Raw genomic sequence first — 24940 nt, forward strand, 5'->3', positions numbered from 1 at the left:
AAAAAAAGTTGCTTTGCTTTGAGTGTCATAAAATCTATTGATTAGTGTTTCAGCTGCTTCCTGCATTGGGCCCAAAGGCTGTTTCTTATTATCAAAGCACAGAGAGCAGTGGTAGCCAATGTATTCTTTATTTAACTGGAGACTTTAATGTAAAGGGTGAATGGCACATATTAAAAATCCAAATTTGTTAGATGAACAAAGTGGTATACATGGATTTTAATGTATTTTTGTAACAAATATTTTGAAATTGTGTAAAATTTGCTGTACTTGTTGTCCGGATAGAGGTTTTTCACAAGCAGTCATTTAAATAATGCAGTGATCAGATCAGGATATCCTAACATAATTGTTGGCCAATAATTTGATGATGTTATGCCACGTCGGTAAGTTTTATATTTCATCCAGATCAGGGAGGTACACAAACTTTGATTCACAAGAAAAGATAAGATCTTAGTAGTTTTTGTTTGTTTGTAGAATATTTCAGAGCAGGTTTAACTCATTTACATATTATGGTTTGTCTAATTTGTGAGTGGTTCTAATTAGAAAAATAAAAAGCATTGAACATTCTCTTTTTTTGTTTTCATTAAGGCTGGGACTTTAATGCATAAGTGCACAAATTTTGATCAATTATTACATAGATTTTAACTGCGAAAATTTTAGTAATCGCATTTCTGTTTTGAGCCGGAACCTTTGTATTCACCTTTCTGGTACAGCTGTAATACTGGTGCACAAGCCACATCTGCAAACGGAGATGGAGGACAAAACCATTCAAGTCCCACCACTTGTTTTCACTGATGAAGATTTCCTAAATCTTGAACAGTTCGTAGTGAAAATCTTTTTTTTTTTGGTCAAGATTTTAACACTCTGAAGTATTATAGATTTTGAACTAAAGATGATTACATAGTTCTGGTTCATTCAATGGGATAAAAAAAAGCCCTGTAATTAGCTCAATGACAAGCTCTGAAGCTGATGCTAACTGTTCTATCTGTAGCAGCTAACAGTTAGCTAGCTTCGGTATTTTCTAAACGTTTAGAAGAAAATTTGATTACTTTGTTTTTCTCGAAAAACAAACACAAAGTTTAGGCTCAACATAATACCTCAGTAGCTTTTTAAGGTTAGAAACTTGTCATGACAACCGGGCATTTAAATTCCTCAAATTTGTTACAGGTGTAAACATTTTTACCTCTCAGTAAAGGTCTCCTTCTCATACTGCAGTTCTCCTCCATGCATTGTGCTGACAATAACATTCAAATTATCTACAGTGCACAATAGTGGCCAGTGTGCTCAAACAGAGACAATTGCAAAAGTTAGATTGTAGGTTATTAAATTTGGTGGCGTCTGCATACGAGAGAAGCCTTCAGGGACCTCTGCTGTATGTGCAGTTCCTTTTCTTGGTCTCAGGTTTCAGTAGAAACAATGGACCACTGTAGTTGCCCCAGACAGCAAAAGTACAGACAGTCCCGCTATGCTCGTCTCCTAACCCGCAGATCTTCTCCACATGCAAAGTAAACTGGTAGGTAGCTAGCAAGTTTGCAAGAACCTTTTATTTTGCCACAAAGCTGAAGTGGAGTGGGACGTTTTTTCTCTCTCTCTTTAGCACTCTCCATATTTATAAGTTGTTTGAATGATTTGCTGTGTGTACAGATCATTTGAATTATTCATAAAGAAATGATGTAACGTCAACAATTTATGTTAATGTAAACCAGCCTTTGTGAAATGTTCCAGACCTTTGTGTAAGCGCTGGAGCTCATGTTTAGAGATGATTTGAGCTCAGTAGGTATCATTCCTGCCCCTTTTAAAGGCAAAATGTTACGGGTTCCTAGAAATGTCATCCAGCAACACAGGAGTCTGGTGGGGGGGGGTGAGGGAAGAAAAACACGATGGCTTCAAATTTAGTCAGATCAGGAAAAATCGTTCATTCCCAGATGTTTTAAGGTCATACATCTGGCGAGCATCTGGTATTTTTTTTATGCCGTTCTTCTAAAACTGTAAAATCACAAAAACAGGAGAAAGAACAAAGCAAGAATAGCTGAAAGGAGGCATCACCCTTAAACACATAATACATGCAGTTTACCAATATTTGATTCACTAATTAGGCTTTGCACATGTTTTACAGAAATGTATATATCTTTGCTGCATAAAGTTTTGGTGCACCAGTATGTAAAGTATAGATAATTCACTAAGTTGACCTAATCATTCAGATATGCCTTGAGTATTGGTCTGCTCTTTACAAATGTGGTGACAGAGAGTCACTGTCATTAGAAGTGGTTGCTCTGGTCTGGTGAGATCGACACTCAACTTTTTGGCCTACCACCAAAATGACATACGTGGTGGAAAATTACACGATGTCCTCCTTAGTGCACAATTCGAAACTGTGACATATGGTGGTGGCAGCATCATGCTGTAGGAATCTGCACCGGTATAGGAAAACTGGTCAGAGCTGAAGATGAATGGAGCTATAATACAGAGGGTATTAAAAGGGGTTCTGATACAGTACAGACCAAAAGCTGATTCTGATTTATTTGGTCCCGTAATGCTTGGTTGAAGATTGGCCGTACAGGCCGTAGAAGTCAGGGTGCCTGGAGGTTTGCGACGCATCCATCAGGCCCCTGACTGGGGAAATGCTGCAAGGGCTGACTCGCAGGAAGTGGGGCGTGCTGGGCAACCACTCTAAATATGGAGATTGCGAAATTATAGAAAGACTTGAAAATTGATGTTCACAAATATTCTCCATTCAAACAGACTTAGCTTGAGCAATTTCCCATCTTTTTCATAAAAACCAGAAAAATTATTTGAGAAAATGTGTAAGGGTTGTGGATATTTTCATACCATCTCTAGACGGTAGTCCGTCCTATGCAGTTGTGGCATTCATATAAAACATTGGACCAGTTGGACTACTTTACTGTGATGCCCACAGTTGATTCAGATTTCAGTGAAGGTGTGGTAAAGTTCAGACTGTGTACTTTGAGATGATGGAAAAAGTGAACTAGGACACAAAATGGGAGTTAAAAAGACCTGCCATCATCAGTGCAATATTTGGAAAAGTTATCACGATTGGACTTTCCCTAAAATCAAATTATGAGCACATCGCAGATGGTCTTTATCTGCCTGCATCTATTGTAGAACATTGTTCAGCACACAGTGTTGTGAAATCATACATTGTAATATCGGTCAACAAAACGTTTTTATTTTTTTGCACAATACATGTCCAGGGTACTATTTTTTTTCTTCTTCTTCTTTTTCATTGGACAGCCTGACTGCACCTTAACTTTTGTTTTGGAACTGGATGGTTAACAGTCAGCTCTGCTGCTGGATTATGTGGAAGGATAGTCCTAAACTGTATTATGTTTTTTTTCTTTCTTTTTTTTTTTTACTGTGATGTATTAAGGAGGGTCAGAGAGCAAATCTGTGAGTCAGTATTTGCCTCTGGACTGTAGGGCTGAAAATGAATACACTTATTAAGACAGGATTTAAATGTATTGTGATGCACATTGTACAATAAATAAAAGGTCACAGTATTGGTCCTACATCTTATTTCGACACCAAAATAATACTAGAGGTCTCCCAGTTTTCAACTAAGTGACTGGTGACGCATGGTTAAATCTGTTTCTTTAATAAAATCTGATAAATTATCAGTTCACTCCTTCCCCAATTCATTCCCTCTGTTTCACACACGCAGTGGCAATCTGTCTCAACATATTGAAGTCATTTTGAAGATTTTGTAACTTGCCACATTTCCTATCTTTATTTGAGACACTCAACATACATGGAATATACCAATATATGATGGGTTACAACCCTTTAAACAAAACATAATGACTGAGGTACCTCCACATGTTAGACATGAATTATTGCCATTACATAACCCAATTTTCTTACAGCAGACTATTATGAAAGATCATTACCCGTAAATCATCATCTGTCAAAGCAGATATGAAATATTTAAAGTGAGTACAAATTGAATCTTTGGCAGAGATGTACTCATCTGAATATTGTGGCTGATTTTCAGTTGAGTTTTATTGTAAAGCTTTGACCTTCCAATATTTATTTTTTTCTGATTTAAGTATGCTAATATAGTTAGCAATAAGAACAGCATTCTGAATATTTTATTTCCCTAAGCAGTGATTAATTAAAATATAAGCTCTAGTCATTTTGTCTTTGTTTTGCAATGATTATAAACTGTTTTTAACATTTTATATTAACAATTAGTGATGTTTACACAACTATCATCGCAAAATGTCAGTCTCCATGTGTTGCAATGAAGCTCTTTACCTTAACTATTAGCAAAGGCTGCCAACATTGTTGAATGACAGACATGCTAAAAATCATCTAATTACAGATGATTTATTTCTCTGGGCTTCTCTGACATGGTGGATACAAACTGCGAAATAGCAGAAGACAATATCAAATGACCGTATGGGCAATAGTGTGAGATGACTGTGGTATGGTACTTGTTGGACAGTGAGAAAACCAATTAAACAAAACCAAAAAATTCGTACAACATTTTATGATGCGTTGACAGAACTTTAGAAAACTGTGAAAATTTAGACTCACGCTTTAATCAAAAAGATTTTACCCTCGTCAGAAAAGAAGTCCCGACTATTCTAACTGCACGGAAAGTTTTCTAAACTGCTGGACTTCAGAAAGCTCAGTTAAGATCTCTTGTTTCAGCTGGCGTGTTATGCAACCGCAGTGATTGTTCCACTGAAGATTTGTGTTTGAGCTCAGAAAACGCCAGGAGACGTCCTCCAAACAGCACACATCAAAGAGCAGATACTCGATCTGAAGTAAAGGTGGCCTGGCCTCGGCGGAGCTGCTGGAAAAGACACTCTCCTATTTATAAACAGCCTGTGCCTGACTGAGACGCGTTGCACAGGGAGTGAATCAGGAGTGTTTGCGTGGGTGGGCCAAGCGGATGGATGAACTGGTGGGGGGTGGGGAGTTGGAGCATCTAGGAGAGCCGAGCAGCGGGCTCACATTTCACTCCTCTGACTGCTGTTGTCTGATGAGATAAATCAACTCTGGGTGAAAGTTTTTTTTTTTTTTTTTTAAAGACGCGGTGTCTCTTTCTTTCTCGGCTGTTTATTGGTACACTGCAGGTACTGACTTCCTTCCGAGAGTCTCCACAGCCCAGGAGATTTCTCCGTTCCTCTTCCCTTTAAAAGTCCGCCTCAGTTTTGGGGTGAATGGAGCCGCGGCTCTGCTATGATGCCTCCTTTGTGTCCGTGGAGTTAAATGGCAGCCATGTGGCGATGACTAGAAGACGGTTCAGGAGAAACTCTGGCCCTCTCTTTGTCCCAGCAGTGTAACAGTGATCTTTATTCAGACCACAGGCCTGTTGAGACTCATGTGAGCCTTCCCGAAATAGACAAATGGCTGACATGCAGCTTAAAGATGGCGGAGGAAGAGCGGCAGCTGTAAGATGTTTCACCATGTTCTCTACACCTGAACATTTCCAATCAGCCATTTCTTTTTTCTTTTTTTTTATAGAGTAGCATTAGTGTAATCAGACCATTGAAATGTTTCTCAGTGAAACAAAATTCATCAGCTGATTGGGAAAAACTTCATCATGAAAAATAGTCAAAATCACAACATCATTGCCAGGAATAGGTCGCCACAGTCTTCATGGAAAAAAGGATTTAAGAATGAGCTAATCTACTAAAACATTTTCTTTGTCTCATCTGTTAAATAAAAACAAAGACTGGAAGACTGTCAACAAAGTCTGTTGACCTTTCTTCCAGCAGTTTACTCCGGCCTTTGATTTGTGCCTCCGGGGGCACTGAGGTTGGGTCACCTTGCTCGGTGCTGGGACAGCGAGGTGGGGGTAGCGGGGCTAGGGAGCCCCACTCTCCAGGGCCGGGTCATAAACTAATGAAGGTTTCTAATTTAGACACACCGGTGAACTTAGCGGGGTAATCACTGTTTCCGGGGCTTATTAAATGCAGCTTTGAAAGGGTCTTTTAGTCCGTGGGAAGTCAGCCCTAAGCAGAGGAAAGCTTTGAGGGAGAGGCTATTGTGTGCCCTCAGGGGCAGGTAGAGCTCTGTGTTGATGGACACTTTTGTCTTTTCACACTTGGATTTCTAAATGTTTTTATGGGCCTGGTTTCCCACAGTCAGGGAGGAACTTATTGTCTTTTCAATTTGTTTAAAGAGTGACAAATACTGATCAAATAAATTACTGTAGGGTGGTTTGATGAATGCATTCTTTCACCACAGTTTGTTTGTTTTATGGATGTTTTTCACACCTTGGTTGAGAAACTAGTTTACCTTTTGGGGAAAAAAATTATACATTAGGTTTCAATGAAGCTGAAAAGTGGCTAATTACTTAGTGAACTTCTATCTGTAAGCTTACACAGAGATAATAATAATAAGTATTATTTTTATCTTATGAAATTAACCACTTATGTTGTTATAAATGAAAGAATATTGGGAGTTATTTCCTATGTGAAAATGATCAAAATGATAAAGCATAAAGGAGACAGTAGCTGATTTTCAGATCTTTGCGAAGGTTCATGACCTCAGTTTCATGAACAAGTATCGGCCAATCTCCCAATGTTAAGGAAATCAGAGCTGATTTCTCAGCTAGCCTGTTTTATAGATGCAGCCCTACATAGGACTAGCACAGTAGCTAACATCTACTGTCGTCCTTTCTGCCGCTCTTGGAGGTACAGCCAATCTGATGCAAGGAAAATGAATTCTGTGTATAAATTGGCAGCTTTGCAAATTCATCCAAAGTGCATGTCAAGTGGCATTGCATCCAAGTATTTCAACTTCTGAAGCTGCATTTTCCTCAGAATGTTTTAAATATTTTAGATGAGGCCTAGAAAATGGTAAAATTTTTTACAAATTGAGTTCCATAGAAATTTCCATTCTTTTCCTTGTTCAAGGTATCAAAAGTGTTTTTTGATTTTTCTTTTCTTTTCTTTTTTTTCTTTTCTTTTTGACTGTGGATAATCTGCAACAGATTTTAGAGAGCGTCTTGTGGCAACTATAACTGTACCCAATCCACAAGTTGGATTCCACATTTAACTGTTTTTGAAGCAAAGGCCAAGTGGTCGGTCACAAATGGCGGTGGGAAGACTGGCCTGGAAGCCTGTGTGAAGCTCTCATTTGGGGCAAATTTGTGTTTGACAAACTTTTGGTTTATTGACCACACACAGACAAGAACCTTCCTGTTCAACTGAGGCCTGTCAGCTCGGTACACAAACGGGACTGTGAGAAAGTCAGGCTAGTGTTTACCAAAGTCTTGATGTAACACCTCTGTTTCAGACATCAATGCCTCCACTGTCGCCGAGATACTCCACAGAGATGCAGTATCTGAGAAGTGGATTCTCCAAGGTTGGGTTTGCCATTCCTAGAAGTACTCGCCCTCACATATCTGCATCAGAACTAGAAAATTTAATTTTTGTATTTATCTGTTTAAAATTTTTTTAATGTTCTTTGCCTCATGTCTTTCATGATGGCACATTTGATTACGTATAACCTTGAAACAAAACGTTTTGTGGTTTCCCATCTTTTGAACTCCTGAACAATAGATAGCTCAGTCCTGGTAATTTGTTGATTAGTTTCCTCATTACTACTTTTAATGAAACAAGCCGTCCTTCAAAGAGAAACTTAAAGCCACAGCGGGGTCACAGAGGTCACCTAAATAATCTCCCTTGATGATGTCCTGCTGATAGAGAGGCAGCCAGGCACCCCCAGTCAACCAGAGAGGAGGTGGCCATCCTCATCTCTCAGAACTGATCACATCTGGCCTCCCTCATTGAACTCTGCACTCATCCGCCTCAACCACCTTCCAAGCCTGCACTCCCAGGGTGGAGCCCCTGTGGCCTGAGGAGTCCATTTTTAACATTTTGACAACTCAGCTGTGGGAGTGTTTCATCATTGCTGCACTCCTATGTCCTCACTCCCCTGTTCTACACCAGAGAAACATCGATATAAACATCTGCCTTCTTAACGTTTAGAGCCATCAGTGGAGCAAACATTCAAGTCTGGTTTCAAACTGGTTTAAATCCTGAAGATGATTTATTTTCTGCACACCACTAGTATTAAAGCTGGGTGTGACCAAGATCTTTAACCTTAATTTGAAATGATGGTGTTTCCCATGCTGCAGTACTTTCACCAGAACTTTTAACACAAAATGTGCAACAATTTAAGTTGGAACCGAATCCTTATGAGTGGAGAAAAATGTTGAAAATTATATAAATATCTTAGGAAAGTCGAGGTTAGGCTGACTAGAACAGAGAACCATTTATAACACTGTCTACAATGATGGCAAACTAACACAATTTAAATGATAGATTGAATCAAGAACCCAACTTTATTTGTATCAAATATTGTAAGCTGTAGCAATTTTTAAAAAATAAATCTTAAAAATGAAACTTTTTGACAGACTAGGGGGAAACAAAACTGAGTTGTTTTTAACCATATTAAAAGGTTAAAGTGAGGCACTGGATAGAGAAGTTTGACTGCATGGCCTTTACTCTAATTCAGTTCAAAATTTAAAAATGCTTAATTAATTCCAAAGTTTATTAAATGTTATGACTCATATAATACAGGACCCTTCAAAGAGTTGTTGTAGATACCGTGTGTACAGGAAGAATCTTCTCTCAGTAAAAACAGAAACTGAAGTATTTACTAGCCAGAGCCAAGCTTTCCTAATTTGAAGAAAACGCTTCAAGTCAGGGTCAATTTGGCTTCTGTCCACTGGGGTTTTATTTTGTAAAGGACTGGGTAAACATCAGCAAGTTTGAAGTCAACCTACTTTTGCTCTGCCTGTAAGCCACCAAACGAGGTAGTTTCAATGCTCTAATTGTTGAGATACATATATATATAAAGGACAAGGTGGCTAGAAAGTCTGATGTATTGACATCAGACAATCAGGTGCTTCTGATATTTAGAATTAGTTTGCCACAACTTTCAGACACAACTTTCATTTGTGTCACTCTGTATCAATTACTCCACTCCCACTTAAGTATTTTCATATTTGCTTCATTTATGGAAGCTCAAATCTTCATGACCTCCTGTTGGCTTGATTTGTGATCATGTATGTAAAATGCTGCATAGATGGGCTTGTCTTTTCAGCTATAGACCAGAACTGTTTTATGAAAGAGGAAATGGGCTCTTTCTGTAGTCTTTTATGAAAAAGCCCAACTTTATTAATTCCTATTTAATGTTTTGAATTGTCTGTTTCAAGGACAACCTTTAAAACTGATTTTTTTTTTTTTTTTAAATGCTTTGGCACCTTAATAGAGATCCACCAAGGCATTGGTAAATGACTCAAAATTATTACAAAATTTGACCTTTGACTGATCAGTGAATACAGTTTTCCAAACAACCTGTGTTTTATCAGTAAAGCTATGTGATGTGGAAGTTGTTTCTGAGCAGAAAATACTGTTGTCAACATAAGTTACATTGCAACAAATTTGCTGTTTATGTAGGCTGCAGAACAGTGAGAAAGAGCAAGACATCAGCAGGTAAAATGTCAACTTTGTTCATATTCTTCTTGTTTATTGTAAAAACAAACCAATTTCTACAGTGATTCGTCTCTTACACACATGGCATGATGTCGCCTCTTCTAATATATATAATAATAAATTACATCTTACGGGAGGAAAGTTAGGAAAAAAATATTTAGAACGCTGCGTTTGTGTCCTCTTGTATTACAATTCCTAAAGACTAAAATCATCAGCAGGTTATAACTTTACAAAAACCTTTTCGAAATCTGCCACAAAATCGCTTTTTATACCTTTTTAAGAAAAAAAAAAATCTCCATTTACTTTCAAAAGTATTATACTTTATATCCACTGCCAGGTAGATTTTTAGGAAAGGCGCAGTTGCAGTCTTGGAAAGTTTCTGATGCTGTCAGAGACAAGTGAAGGCAGCAGGGAGCAGTTGTGACTGTTGCACTCAATGTTCATCAGCAATTCCTGACAGCAACTGGTGGCCTCCAGCCGCCCCAACAGTTGCCATGACATTGTTTTGTTTTATGTTTCACCCACGGGACGTGCTGTATAGCTGGCCATATACGGAACGGCTCCAGGCAGCTATGATTGAATGGGTTATCTTTTAGTTTTAAAAGCTAGTGATGAATTACTGATTCCTAGTAACTAATTAACCCGTTTTCCCAGTTCCCACATCTAGGCTTTTTCAATACTGTGCAGTGTTGAGCTGGACGCTAATAACGTCTGGATTTCATCAGACTTAGATTATGACTGCCCTCATTTTGAACTGAGGGCTTTGTTTATAACTGTTTCCACAGACTGAGGTACAAAAGTTGGTATCCAGACAAAATGTAGTATCTAGGAAAGTATTTTTATTTTAAATATTTGCTCTAAGATCTTTGCACAAGTTTGAAAAAATTATCACATTTTGGAAAGGTTGTACATTTCCTTTTCTTCCTTTTTGTTTTTGCGTTTGTTTGCCAAAATGTTAAGACCTCTTATTTACAATAAGCCCTTCCTCCCATATCCCACTGCTTGGCCACTAGTCTGCTCCCATGATCTCTGTTTTTCGCCCTTTCTGTAATTTGTCTTTAAATGGAGGAAAGGCAGGATAAACACTGGAACTGTAGCAAAACTACAAAAACAAGGCCTGTAAAATTTCAAATAGATTCTGTGTATGAGCCTTTTATACAACTTTTGTGCAATTTTCTCCTCATTTGCAATTCTCATAAATTCACAAGACAACCAGCATGGTAGATTAGGACGAAATGAGATTCACATGGTTAACATTTTTTTTACATGCAAATTATCAAAACAACTTTCAAAAAACAAATAAGTTAAGAAGTGGAGACAATTTAAAGAACAACTGTAAGTCAGATGTATTTAAATTAAGTATTTCAGGTAAATGTTTTTGTAAATCCTTATAAATTTTCTGCTTCTGTTTTCCAGAATTGGTAGGATTTTTTAAAAATGATTGAAATTGAAATGCAGCACTTACAGAGTAAACACTTTATTTCTAGTTTTTTTCCACCAAAACATATGACTTCATTATCAATCGCATTGCTAGGATTGTCTTTTTCAGAAATATGTTATCTGCTGCTCTGTTATTTTGACTCTCTGTAGAGTCAAAAAGGTTGTGATAAATCTTTATCAAGACAGAAAGGTGACTTTTGTATAAATGGGATTTGTTTTCTAGGGATTGCACATGTAACAATGTTTAATTTGTTATGTGAAATTGGAAACTTATTTTTCCTTCTCTTGTTTCAACTCTTTTCCATGTGACCTGACTTTCTTAAGGGCCACCTTCAATTGGAGTAGCTGCGGCTCACTATGTGTAGTTTGTGATTGTGTGTGGGGGTGTGTGTGGGTGTGTGTCGGTGTGTGTGTGTGTGTGAGAGAGAGAGAAAGAGGGTTGGGGGAAGGGTTAGTAAGGGATTTGGCAGCTCCTTTGATCAATAAAGCATAAACAAGAGGGGGGCTTCAAAATGGGTTTCATTGTGTCAGGGGGAGGAGTTGCTGAGTCAGGCCCACTCACGCTCTGGTCTGGGATAGAGAGTGGCCAGGCAGGCTAGGATTACTGGACTGACCAAGAGAAACTTTCTGAATCTCACTGCGCCCAGCTGTTCCAGAATCTGCTCTTAATGGCACTTTGGGATCAAATGAACTCCAGGCAGCCAAACACGTCCATATTGTGCTATGTTATTGAAGTTTAATAGTAGTAGTAATTGGCATGACAGGTGTAATCTTGTTTTTGTCTGGCCTGCTAAGATTATTCGTTCACTAGTACAACTATAAGGCAATATTGTTGAACTGGACAAACAAGCTACTGGAGTTTGGTGCCTTTTTTTGTTTCAAATGAGGGGATGGGTGGAGGGTAGAGGGGGGGTAGTGGTGGGGTTCTCTAAATAGGATGCTTCAAAAACAAAACAAGTGAATAGTTAGGTTTTAGGTCGTAGCTCAGTCTGCGCCTTTGTCAAGCAGGTGAAAGCTTTGTAAATGTGGCGCCAGATTGTTAAAGCCCCCCGACACTCCGCGGTGTCCGAGCCGCTTCCAGGAAAAAGGGACCCCCTGCGTTGAGCCCTGGGACTGACCCTCCCTCAATAGAGAGGGTCCTGCCTGGGAGAGGAGGGCTTCCTGTATTAGCTTTCCATCTTAATCAAGCAACAAGTGCCAACAAAGCACTAATTATCAATGCCTTCACAGAGTTGCACACAATGCGCACCCCACTCCACCCGCCCCTGTCCTGTCCCGTCCCGGCAAAGATGGTCAGAAAATAGATGAAGCAACATTGTCTGACGTTACAATAGCTATTTTGAAACCAATTACAGCCTCTTGGAAGCTTCCAAGACATTTTCTACTTATCTTATGTTGTCTTTTTTTATTATTATTTTATTTTTTGCCATATTTATCTAAAGGTCATGTTTACTTGGGGGATGTGAAAATTTTTACACCAAGATAATTTGAGTTCATAATAAATTGGATCAGGTCGTACTTCCTCAAGTCTCCAATCTAGGGCCACTCTGTAAGATCCTCCAAGCTGAGACTCTTTGTTACTGCAACATTTATTAGCATAGGTATGCTGATGATGCATAGCTTTATTTGTGAAACAATATATTTTAGGACTGAAACAATTAATCGTGATGAATCAATTATTGAAATAATCATCAGCTAATTTAGTAATGGATTTAATCATTAAGAGGAGAATAGACTAAAAACAAGGCCGTTAGCTGAAATTGGTTGCAGTCCCAACATATTTAATTTTTTAATTTTTTGGTGTGGTAGACCAGTCATTAGAACGAAATTAATTTATTTTGTGTTCTTTTCCTCTTGTAGCCACAATGAGAAAACTACCACCTGGCAGGATCCTCGCAAGTCCCTCCTCCAGATGAATCAGCCGGCTCCAGTTCCCCCCAGTTCTGTTCCAGTCCAGCCACAGAACCTTATGAACCCAGCCAGTGGTGTGTACTAAATCATGCTATTTTTTATATTTTTTATTTTTTTATGTTTTTCACTTCTTTTTTTTAACTCAAAGTGATTGTAATGGATATACGGACAGCTACGTTTGCACAGCACGATGTAGAATACGGGTCTGGTCTAGTTCTTGCTTGTCTCTGCTCTCAGTTCTGACCATGCAGCTGGAATTTGCCCCAGGTGAGGAAAGACTCAGGCAGAACGTTACACGTCCTCTGTGTTGTTTTGAAGCTCTGACTCTCAGAGTAGAGTTCTAGAAAATAAAGTTGGTTCTTTGTGTCCTATGGATTCATTCGTTTAGTTATTGGCAAACAATAAAGCCTTCAAATGTTGGGAACTTTTTAATTGTGTGGCGTATATTCTAGAGCTACTTAAAAATTCATTTGAAGCTCATCTTTCCTTAAGGTTATAAATGTTTAGGTCACTACAATACAGAGTCACTTAAAAGCAACATATGCAAAACACTTGACAGTGTTTTGGTTTGTAATCCCCCAGGATCCCTTCCTGAAGGCTGGGAACAAGCCGTAACGCAAGAGGGAGAAATTTACTACATCAACCACACGAACAAGACCACATCCTGGCTGGACCCTCGACTTGAGCCCCGCTATGGTGAGCTTCCTAAAGCCAGAAAATGGGGGCGGGGAGAGACATTTTATGTTTAAATATATGTATGATTGAAACATTTCAATGGTTATTTAGTTTGAGTATTAATCAAAACACTTAATTACCATGAGAAAGAATTTATATGCAATAGTAAGGTAACTCAGTACCAAATCGGGGATACAAGTTGTAGAGTAAAACTACAAGATCTCATTTCAGCTTCAGTTTATTTCAGGACATATTTTGGGGGAATTGCATCATAACTTATTTTGAAAACATGCTTCATAATAAGAAGTGATTGAGTCACAGTTCATTTGATCAGTCCTCCATTGTTAGGGGGCTTTTAACCAACCGTTGTTGGTTCAAACCAGATTTCTCCAGAAACCCCCCTACTCCCTGGCTCCCATCAAAATTCCCACCTAAACTTTTGTCGGCCATTTTAGTGTTGGCCCAACAGCTGAGTTAGCCATTAATCCTACAGGCCGAGCTGAAGTTTGACACTTGGCTTTCGGTGTGTGGGTGCCAGCGTCGGTGAATTAGTGACAGGTCCCAGGTACATGTGCTGAAATGTCTCTGCAGCCATGGGAATGAGCTAATCCCCCAGTGTGTTGGGAAGGCTTCCAGAGATCAAGGCTCCTGCATGTGTCCCTCTGACTCATTTCTGGTGTTCAGGTGCCATCCTTTCACTGCAGCCGTGTTTTCTCAGGGAAGCTCGCCCTCAGGTTCACAAAGGCAACATGTGTGAGTCAGCGTGCGGTGTGTTATCCTCTTTAATTTTAGCGTTAGATTTTTTTTTTTTCCAGTTGAGGCCGGGCGCTCGAAGCTCTGGTTTTATGTAAGCGGTCGTGCCGTGCACAGAGGGCGGACTGGAAAGTTCAAAACAGAGTTGTAAGGGGAGCAGGGCAGCTGGGGAAGGAGATGGCGGCTGCGATCGGCAGAGCTCTTTGAAGATTTTGAAGTCTTGAACACACAAGGCGGCTGGGCCCCTGAAAGCTGGGGGAGAGTTAGGATGACTGTTAACTCATGAGGTGCCACAAACAGTTTTTATGCATTGTGTCAAAGTTTTGGCTACTAAAAAGTAGTTTTCTTCAATTCATACCTCCTTGTTAGTTGTTTTCCTAGGCATTTTGTTTTCCTCTAGAAGGAAAACCGGATTATTTCTAGCAGCCATACTTCTGAGTGTCTATTTTATATTTTTGCATGAAAATTAATTCCTCTGGTTTTGTAGGTTTTCCAGTTATAAGCTACGTCCTGTGATAATGGAGGCTAATTTGAGCTTTGGGAAGAAAAGTAGCCGAGCGCCTTTAACTGAGGATTGTTGCCGGCTGGCTTTCCCCCGTGTGAGGCCCAGTGCAGGCACGGCCCCATTTTGCTCAAGCCCCAGACAGACTTGAAACTCTGCCAGGCCTCTTTATTCTGTGGTCCAACTCTTAATCTGTTCCAGACCTTTTCACAGGGGTGGGGGAGACTGGAAGAGGCGAGGCAAAGGAGGGGGAAGGAGCAAAGGGAAAAGGCCGATGGGATAAGTATGCCTCCTCTTCAAGGTCCCAAAGAGGTGACAAGCAGCAAATACAAGTATTAAGTGTACAGTGACTGGATTTAAAAGGGGCTGGGTGACGTGGGCATTTTATTTCTTTTATGCTTCCAATGCTGAAGCAAAAAAGAAAGCGTAGGTTCTCTGAAGTGGAAGCTTGATTTTTAAAGCTGTCATAGATAAAAAGTGAAGTTTTCTGCTTACATAATCAGAAAGGCTGTCACTTTGATAGCTTTGCTACTATAAAATAGTCTGACGTAAATAGGACACAATAAAAACACAGAAAGCTGGCTTTTTCTTTTTTCTTTAATTCTTAAATATTCTACACTACTTCCCTGATGCATCGTTTGACAAATGCCCACCTTGAACTTTGCTTGAAGTTTGACAACAAACTTTCCCGTAGCATTACGATGCCCTCACCATGTTTTAATGTAAGGATGGTTTAATAAGCTGTGTTAGTTTTAGTAGCAGTAGGGCTTACTTACTGACTAGACCTTTCACATGATTGCTGTCTCTCCGACATGCCTTCTAGTAAACAATTCTACAGCAGTTTGTGTTGGTGTATCCCACAAAACTACAACTACAATAAAGCACGCACAATCTGAAAAGGTTTGAGGGTGTGAATACTTTTACCTCTGTGTAGTACACAACAAAGGTGTGTTTCAATCACAGCCAGACTCGCTCTCCACCGGCTTATCTCGACACGAGAAACATAAGTGGCCTTCTCTTAAACTTGTTAAGTCGGCAGAAGGCAAATATTTACCCAACCTTCAAAGGTTCTGTGCCCTGGTCATGCTGAGAACTTCCCACAGCTGGCACACCCTAGGTTTTACCTGCCCCAGGTGATCCTGTGCTGCGTTTGCCTGCCAGAGCGATCGGCTGATAAGGCCTCGAGTTGCTGGATCTTTGTGCTGCAGGAGTGCGTGAAGAAGACAAAAGGCAGACTGCATTAACTAGTCTCTTATCGGCGCAGCTCACCTGCAATCGCCCGCTGTATGAGCTGCTGATTTACACCACACACACGGTCACGTCCTGAAAGTTCAACCGTGCTGCTTGTTCTGAGCCATCACTCTGGCCCCTTTCCACCTAACTTTGTCATCAGCGTTGGTGAATAATTTCTACTTAATGTTTTGTCTGTGGGGGAATCCTTGACTGAGGAGCCCTGAAGGAAAATTCCATTTAGATTCAAATCTGAGCTTAGTCACACTGTTTGGTTAAAAAAACAACAGATTTGCCCTGATTAGACTGATTATGCAACCCTGGTATTGTGGTGAAAAAACTAAATACACACAACACAGCTACTGAATCTTTGCAGGTCAGCGGTAGACTATATCCTGCCTTTGAAAAGTATTCATACTCCATGAATTCTTTCACGTTTCCCACAAACAAACCATAATACTGTGCAGCAGAGCATGACTGTGAAGTGGAAGTTCAACAATACATGGATTTTCAGCTTCACATTCAGACACCTCTACTCTTACATCCTTAATAAGATTTAGTTCACCCAACTAGAGGTAACCTAATTAGATTAGATTACCTAATTAGTAATCTTGTAATAAATATAGTTGTTGGATAAAAGACCTCAGAGGTTTGTTGGAGAAAAACGGTGGACAAACAGGAACATGAATAACAAGTCAGGGAGGTCATTGTAGAGAAGTTTAAAAGCAATATTCAGGGACGCACTGATCTGAAAATTTTGGCCAATATCCGATGTTATTCTTATCACCGTTATGGGCAATAACCAACATTGTATGTATTATATCTATTGGCATACCTCATATTTTTTCATATTGGCATATGAAAACAATGACCACACCACTAGCCTTGCTTCTCTCCTTCAGTTATACACTCCTCCATCCTGCACTGCATCACTATCACATACCCAAACAAATACCTCATAGTCAACCCCTTAACTCCCTTTCCTAAAACACAAACTGCAACAAAATGGAAATGTACATCTTTTGGTAACATTGGCTTAGGTTTACATATTGGTCAATATCAAAATGCTAAATAAAAAATGTCTTAAAAAAAAGTAATCTCATTGAGAATCTGTGGCAGTATATGTAGGTTTCTGCTCACCAAAGCTCCCCAGAAGCTTGAGATATTGTGTAAAGATGACACAAATTGGTCTCAAAACATGCAAAGCTGGGGAAAACTTGGAATTAAACGACTGTAAAGTGGTGCAAACACTTTTGCGAGGCGCTGTATTCTGTTTCGCTGCATCTGTAAATTCAAATTGCAAAGGTTTTCCAGATTGTCAGAGTTTTTGCCTACCACTTAACTGTATCTCCTCATCAAAGCTTGGGTCTTGACGGATGCGGTGCTGTTGACATGACACGTGCACAGGAACGCCATCATGAGAACAGTTGAGGGTGCCGTGGTGCCGGAAAGATCCAACCTCCAAAGGCCTCGGTATCTACACGAGATAAGAAGCGGGAGAGAAGTAACACACTCTCCTAAGGGTGCAGATAATGTGTGTGTGGGTGTGTGGGAGCGGGGAGGCAGCTCCGTGACTAGTGTGTTTGTTTACGTGCAGGCGGGTGGGGTGGAAAGCAGAGGGCTGTGTGGACACAGAGCATGGCGGGGGCGAGATGTGAGGCAGCAGGGGGCCCTTGGAGCTTCCCAGGGAGAGCCCTGAGCTACAGTTCATTCTGCTCCTGCAGGAGTGTAAACAGACAGTGATTGAATGGTGATGAGAAAGGTGCCGAGGAGGCCAGGACAGTGGAGCACAGAGACGCGGCCCCGCATGAAAATTGTGCCACTATCAAGCTTTTGTTTTGGTTGCCACTTGGATCCCATGAGCAAACGCCTCTCCTCATTGGTTCCATTACTGGAACTCCCCTCTTCCTACTACAATGATAAAGCTCGTGACCTACTTCGCGTGCATAGATTGGGGCATTGCTTTGCTGCCTTATGTTTATTAGGTCCACCCCCACCACAGCTAAGAATAACAAAGACTTCACCGGGGGAACAGCTGTGTTTTCATCACAAACACATTTGATATTGTAAACTGGTAGTTCACTTGCTAAAGCACAATGCATTACATTTGTTGTGTGAAAGAAACTTGTGTTAATAGTGGTTTTGTGTTTACACAAGCCGATGTAGTGCTCTGTCGCCGATGACTATCAGATTTATTAGATCAGCTGACGAGGACCTGTCAGGCCGGGAGGAGGAGACGGTCAGTGTTCAGGGATGATCTGCGACTTGTTCAAGTGGAAACAAAAGGCATAATGAAAGGATAAGTCATGCCTGATGCAATATACAAAGCCTGTGTTAGTCAGTGAGTGGGAGGGGATCAGGTCTTACAGGAATGGTTGTTTCAGATTGTCGATAGAAAACCTTCTGCTGGGACTTCTTGTCCCACGCAACCGGCTGCACTGGATCGCCGCTTCCGCACGCTCAACTTGTTGATAAATGCGCAACTTGTCAGTCATGTCCATCACGTTTTAAATGTAGCCAAGTGTTGAACAAAACGGAAATTTCTCGGCTGCCGGTCTGTTGAGATCTGATTGTAGTGTATCTGTCATGTAGTGTGTATTTTTTTTGTTTATTTTTATTTCACCTAACCCGTTAAAGTGACAAACTAGTTCTCATGCTTGCTTAGAACCAGTTCTTCCTGTCACCTCCAGAAAATCCTCTGACTAAGGTGCATCTTTTCTTTGTTGGGCAAGAGGAAGAACTGTGTTTGTCTGCTGGAAAGGTGGGATCATAGAGACCAACAAACAATCGGTGTCTCAATTTAGTTTTGTTTTTATTTTTAAAATGGAAACAATTAATATCTTACTGAAAACCAAATGCAATGATTTGTGGAAACTACCACAACCCATTGGCCACTACCACAGTTGGCTGTTCAACACAATTAGGTGTTCAGGCATTATTGCTGACCGAATTAGGCACCTCCTTCTGCTACCAGAAAAATGGGTGTAGCCTGCTTCAAAAATGGTGTCTCATCACAGAATTCTGCTTGAGTGCTGAATTGGTAGGCGACTCATTGAATACGAGGCGTTTGCCTGCGAAACTAGGACAGAGCAGGCAAGCTAACTAGGATAGTTTAGAGCTAACCTGCAGGAAAGATCTGTACACAACTGTTTCTCAATATATTTATCCCTTTGAATACAGGATGAATTATGGGCTCAAAACACAGGAGGCAATGTTGCCTTCCACTAGCCAAGCAACCAGCAGAATTGGTGTATGTGAGATTTCAAGCTTGTAAACGTAGACGAGCGGGTTAGCGACGCGACGCAGGAAAGTTGAAAACTGTTCAACTATTGCTGCTTCTGTCGTATCCCACACCGAGTGGCAGAAAACTTTTGCTGTCATTTGTCGTCCCCGTGTTTCGAGTGCATTATTTACAGCACAAAATGTATACGCAACACCCATAAAACACTGCTGCATTTTTATTTCTGCCCATCTCCTTAGCAACACGTTTGAAACCAGTTAGGTGTCCTAGCAGGCCACTCGGATGGCAAACCACTCAGTCTGAATATCTATATTCAAACCTGAAGTGACAAGGGAAATACAGGTTAGCCAGTATCCGATACTATGGCAACTAAACGCAGACTAATGGATGGTTATTATTGAGGAGCAACACTGACTTCTGAGAGTTTGAAACTCTTTTGAACTTCTTAATTTCCACACGGGATGTGAACAAATCTGCCTTATAATCTTTTGTGTACCTCCTGTTTACAGTGCTGCTGGTAAATACCAATCAAAGATCAGAATCCTGGAGATGTTGTTTCCGCATTTATTTAGTCTCAGAAGTTAGAGCTCAGATCAAGACATGACGTTGGCACCCGAGTAGATCTTGTTGTAGTGGCACATTGGGGAAAAACCTGTGGGATTTGCTAGTTGTTCTCACAACAACATTCACACTTTAGGAAACATATTCACAAAAGAAATTGCATATCTCTGTGTGTGCTATTAGTTTATTGTGATATAACTAGAAATAAACAGTATTCTTCTGCAACATTCACAACCTGAAGATAAGTTATTGACTTCTGACTCAGAAACTTGAATTTCCAAGTACAAACAAAACACTGTTTTCTGGAAAAATACAACAAAAGCAGTGATTATTTTTTTTAATGGTATTTATTGAGATTGAATCATCTGTACTGTATGTTTTTGTGTTTGCTGTTTATATACTGCAGTCTTATGTTTTAAGTTTTTTGTTTTGTTTTGTTTTTGCAGCGCTGAACCAACAGCGGCTCACACAGAGTGCTCCTGGAAAACAGTCGGGACAGCTGCCTTCCAGCACCCACGGTGGAGTGATGGGAGGAAACAACCAGTTGAGACTTCAGCAGATCGAGAAGGAGAGACTCCGACTGCAGCAGCACAGACCACAGGTCAGCCGTCAGTTTGGTCTCAGTACCTTAATTTCGGAGGGGGACTTGAAGGGGCGCATTTCCTTTCTGTGTCCCATGAGTCATGGACATTACATTGGGCCCTCAGTGACTCACAGGCAACAGCTTTATTTTGTTATGGGGTTGTAATGCCTCCTCTTGGTAAGTCATGAATTAAGTATAGTGGTGGATCTTAAGCCCCTTTGATCAGTTTTTATTGTTCAGTTATCCTGCCCTCTGAGTCATATGTGGTAAATTTATCACTTCCTTACACTCCCGCCCACGCAGGGTGGTGCTGCAGCGTCCCCTGATTTACTCAGGACTGTGTCATAAGCTGGAGGCTGAGCTTTATGGTTATGAATGAGAGTGCTGGAGACTTTATTTACCCTGCCGTTCACTTGGGTTGTTTAAAGTTCACGGTGTAGGAAGTGACCCATGTGTGTACATGCAACGGGCTGTGAGGAGAATACAGCCATCTGACCTTCCTTAGGGGCCACGGAGATCATGTGCTGTAGGTTTCAGCAGTCATGTTGTTATTGAGTCCTTATCAGGCACTGCAAAATTAATTTTGTTTTCACAGAAAGGTTTCTGCTACAGGAGCTCTGTTTCCTGGCTGACTTAAAATTCTTGCCAGATTTTTTTTGATTTATTGTTTTTGCTGGAATCTTTTGTCTTGTGGCTTTAATAGCTCCTCCAATTTGATGTGCATAAAACATGATAAAGGTTTAGTATTTTCCAGGAAAATACTACTGTTTTAGCATCAATAAACTTAACAGAAATTTTAAAAATTAGTTTTAAAAATATTTTTTTGTCTTACTGGTCCTGTACTTTAAAGATTAACGAGGAAGTGCCAGATTAGCCAGAGATCTATCTGTCGGTACTAGGTGTGCACCGATGGCAGTTTTTTGACCGACCACTGGTCTTTAAAATGCCTGACCTGCCAATATCAATTTTGGCTGGTACCATTTTTTTCTTTGAAATATTGCTAAGTTAACAACAATGGGGTGAGTATTGTTACCCTCACATGTGCAAACATGACCTGATGGGCAGGTCTGTTGTCAGCCAGCTCTCTCACGTCAGAGCAAAAAGGCTGATTTTCAGATCTTTACGATCAATTAAAATGTGATTGTGGATGAGATCGGCTTCACATGCAAGTATCAGTCAAGCACCAATCTCCCAAAATTAAAGAAATCGGGACCGATTTAATGGTGCGTCCCTAGTTGGTAGCACTGAGTTAATGAACAAAACAGTGGTCACTGAAATTACTTGAAACTGACAAAAGTAACAATGAATAAAAACTTACTGAAAATTAACCAATGAAAATTAGATATTGCTTTTGAAATGTGATTCAACAGAATAACAAAAAAAAACAAACTAATAAAACAGACCTGGACAAAAATTATGGCACCTGTAACCTAACATTTTGCTGTGCAACCTTGGCCTATCTGCAATGACACTGCCTAGTTATGTGCTATTTTTGTGCACCCACACATCAGCTAATCTGATGTTTGTGAGTGGATCTGCTTTACTTTGTAGCCTGCTATTGAAAGTGATCTTTTTTTTCTGGTCTTAACGGATGACAAGCCGACTTGTCCATCAAGTTAGCCAGAGGCTGGCACTGGTCTTACCTTCCTCATCGAACAGGAAATGCTACTTCCAGTGTTGGATGGAAAGTACGCCTTTCCCGTCTCACTAGAGCAAGAAATCTAGGATGGCGCAATGGTTGTGCCTTACAGAACAGAATGACTGTAAACCAGAAACTAGAAGCTGCTGCCTTGACACGCCAGTCACTTCTAGTTTGACACAAGTGCCACATGGAAATCTGTGACTTGCGTTTAAGCAGGACCTGTTTTGCAAAACTGTCAGAATAAGTCATAACCCAAACAACAAGAAAAAAAGTCCCCACACTTGTTGGGCAGTGACTTTTTATGCAGAAGCGTCACTCCCCACTCAGAGCCGGCCTTCCTTTTTGGGGGTTTTCTTCCCGTAAAAGCTGATTCTCAAAATAGTGACAGTGGTCAAGTCATTTCACCTTCCCGTTGAAGGAGTTGAAACAGAACAACGTGACATCATATCCTCAACCTTATCTAAAGCAGCATGTGTAGAAAACAATTGTCTTAGACTGTGGCGGCTGGCCCCTTGTGTAACATAATACTTTATGAGGGGAACGGGAGGGGGTTGTATGGAGCAATGTGTTACTGCAACTGAGGTGTAAGTCCAGTGGTTCCCACATTTTTTATAACAAGTATCACTATTTTTAAGAGACGTGTTGGGTTATGTCATAAAAACAAACAATGTAGAAGTGGTTTGATTTTTAACCAAAAGGTGAAATTTCCACATCTGGAGCTTATATAATTTTCAGAAATTACTCCACAAGTTGGAATTCCTTTGGGGAAAATTGTAGTTTTCTCAATCAGAACCTCATCAGAAAATTAGGCATTCAAAAAGGACATATTGCATGCACTCAAATTTAGCAAAAACAAGTGCTTCACAGACATTGAAAAGAGACCTTGCAAACCTTAACTATCACTGCAAAGAATGCTGTGTTAATTTGTCAAATTACATGAAATGTTGAACTGAAGAAGTTGACTTAAGTCAGGAAGCATCAGAGATTCATGCAAACAAACTAAAAACATTGCATTTCTAAAATATTAAAATTGGCTTGAAGTTTAGATTTCTTTTCATAAGATCTAAATTAGCAGGCAAATAAGCTAAAGTCTAAAGAGAAATATTAAAAGCATGAAGATAAAAATAACAAAATGAGAAAAGGCTGACATTAGGCAGAAAAAGACTGTTTAAATAAAACACAATAAAGTTTTTGTCTGAATTTAAAACAATGTGGTAAAGTTCAACTTGTATATAAACAATTTTACTATGGTCCCCTTAGTAAATCTACAATTACGCCTTTGATGGTTTATATTTATCTAGGTTTTATATAAAAGACAGCTTTTTGGATTTCACAGTTAGAGAAACTCCCAATTTTACTATTGGAATTTTAGCTTAAAAGACTAGTTTTCAAATTTGGCATTAGGGATGCACCGATGCGAGAATAGGTGCCAGTGCCGATATTTTTATTGCAATATGACGCATATTTCTCTAAACTTACAACACCATGAAAAAAGTCTCTGCTTCAGTTAAACCCCTCGCCATGCTGCACTTCTTTAGTCACATGACCAAACAAGTGTCACATGGCCAACCCTCCAAAAACAAAAATGACAACATGGAAAAAGCATCATTTGATGATATCAGCCCAGTTTCATTTATTGAACTGATACCAATATGTAAAACAATGAAAAATGTAAAAATCGGCCAATGCCGATATATCGTGCATCCCCACTTAGAACAGAACTTAGGTTCTCACCAGCACTTTTTACTAGTTATAGTTAACTGTTGTCCTCTTTGCTCCTGTTGGGATTTTAATTCATTTATAGCTTGAAGAACACCATCTTTTTGGCTGCTGCTGTTAAGCTTGTCACAATAAGCAATAAATCAATTAATCACATGATAAAGGAAAGTGAGCAAGATCATTTCCATGTTCATGCTTCTTTGTAAATTGTATTTTTTCTTTAAAGAAATACTAATTTTTAATATTGAAAATTTTGCATTTTGAAAAAAGCTGTGAATTTTTGACAAACAAGTTAGTTTGCACTTTTATTTTTCTACAAAAATCCCAACTTGCAGTTTTGCCTGTTTTTCTTGTCCGAGCCTAAAAATTGAAGTCCATTGTTGAGAGGACAAACTTGGATTTGTATGCCTTGGTCTCAGAATAGTCTGAAAGTGACAATATTGCCGTTTATTGCAATAATTTGTGGGACAATTTATCATCAACATTTGTTATCATGACAGGCCTAGTTGTCTCGCAAATAATGAATGCCATAATATGCACGACCGACTGGTACCATGATATGAGATAGTTCAGACATATTTTTAGGAAGCTGCAGCTGTTCGTAATCAATTTCTTTCATCGCCCACAGGAGCTTGCTTTGAGAAACCAGCTGCCCACCAGTATGGATCAAGACGGCAGCACAAACCCCGTCTCCTCTCCTTTGGCCCAAGATGCTCGGACCATGACAGTCAACAGCTCTGACCCATTCCTCAACAGGTCAGTCTCACACAGAGAGCTCTGTAAAGAAAATGGAGGAAGTCTTCCTCTGTCACAACAGAATCCCTGACTTGCATGAGGCTGCCTGCCAAAAAAACTTCCAGTTCTGGTTCGGCTCGTCATGCTTACTGGCTCCTGTGTGAGGGGGACCGGTGCGCTGGGCCGTTTGAGGCCGCATTACGCAAGCTGCAAAAACAGAGGGCCTGTCTCTGGGCTTTAACCCTCCTCATGTTAATGACTCACACAGACCAGCCGGAAGTTTTCCGCACGGCAACGACCCCTGGTGTACAGCGGCAGCATTACAGGTCACATCAGAGCTAAAATGGTGGTGCGTGTTATGAAAAGCACTTTGTTGGGCCTTTATTAGATCGGAAACAGCTGCCGGTTCGGACAGACTGCAGAGTTCTGCGCACGTAAACTGAGCAGAGCGTCACAGCGGAGTGTAAATCCGAGC

General features: G+C 40.1%; 1 protein-coding gene across 3 annotated transcripts in view; it reads left to right on the forward strand.

Moving 5' to 3' along the window:
- The window catches only part of yap1 (Yes1 associated transcriptional regulator), a 33556-nt gene that overhangs the window by 3441 nt on the left and 5175 nt on the right, over positions 1 to 24940 (forward strand). For 2 of the 3 annotated variants that reach the window (XM_032545258.1, XM_032545257.1), the window contains exons 3-6: positions 12774 to 12898; positions 13407 to 13520; positions 20233 to 20387; positions 24359 to 24486. In XM_032545258.1, coding sequence (XP_032401149.1) covers positions 12774 to 12898; positions 13407 to 13520; positions 20233 to 20387; positions 24359 to 24486 — 522 coding nt within the window. Of the gene's footprint in view, positions 1 to 9437; positions 9474 to 12773; positions 12899 to 13406; positions 13521 to 20232; positions 20388 to 24358; positions 24487 to 24940 lie in introns of all 3 variants that reach the window. The other variant, XM_032545256.1, reaches the window with a different exon arrangement.

Source organism: Xiphophorus hellerii, chromosome 18 (assembly GCF_003331165.1).
Source record: "Xiphophorus hellerii strain 12219 chromosome 18, Xiphophorus_hellerii-4.1, whole genome shotgun sequence".
Classification (NCBI taxonomy): domain Eukaryota; kingdom Metazoa; phylum Chordata; class Actinopteri; order Cyprinodontiformes; family Poeciliidae; genus Xiphophorus; species Xiphophorus hellerii.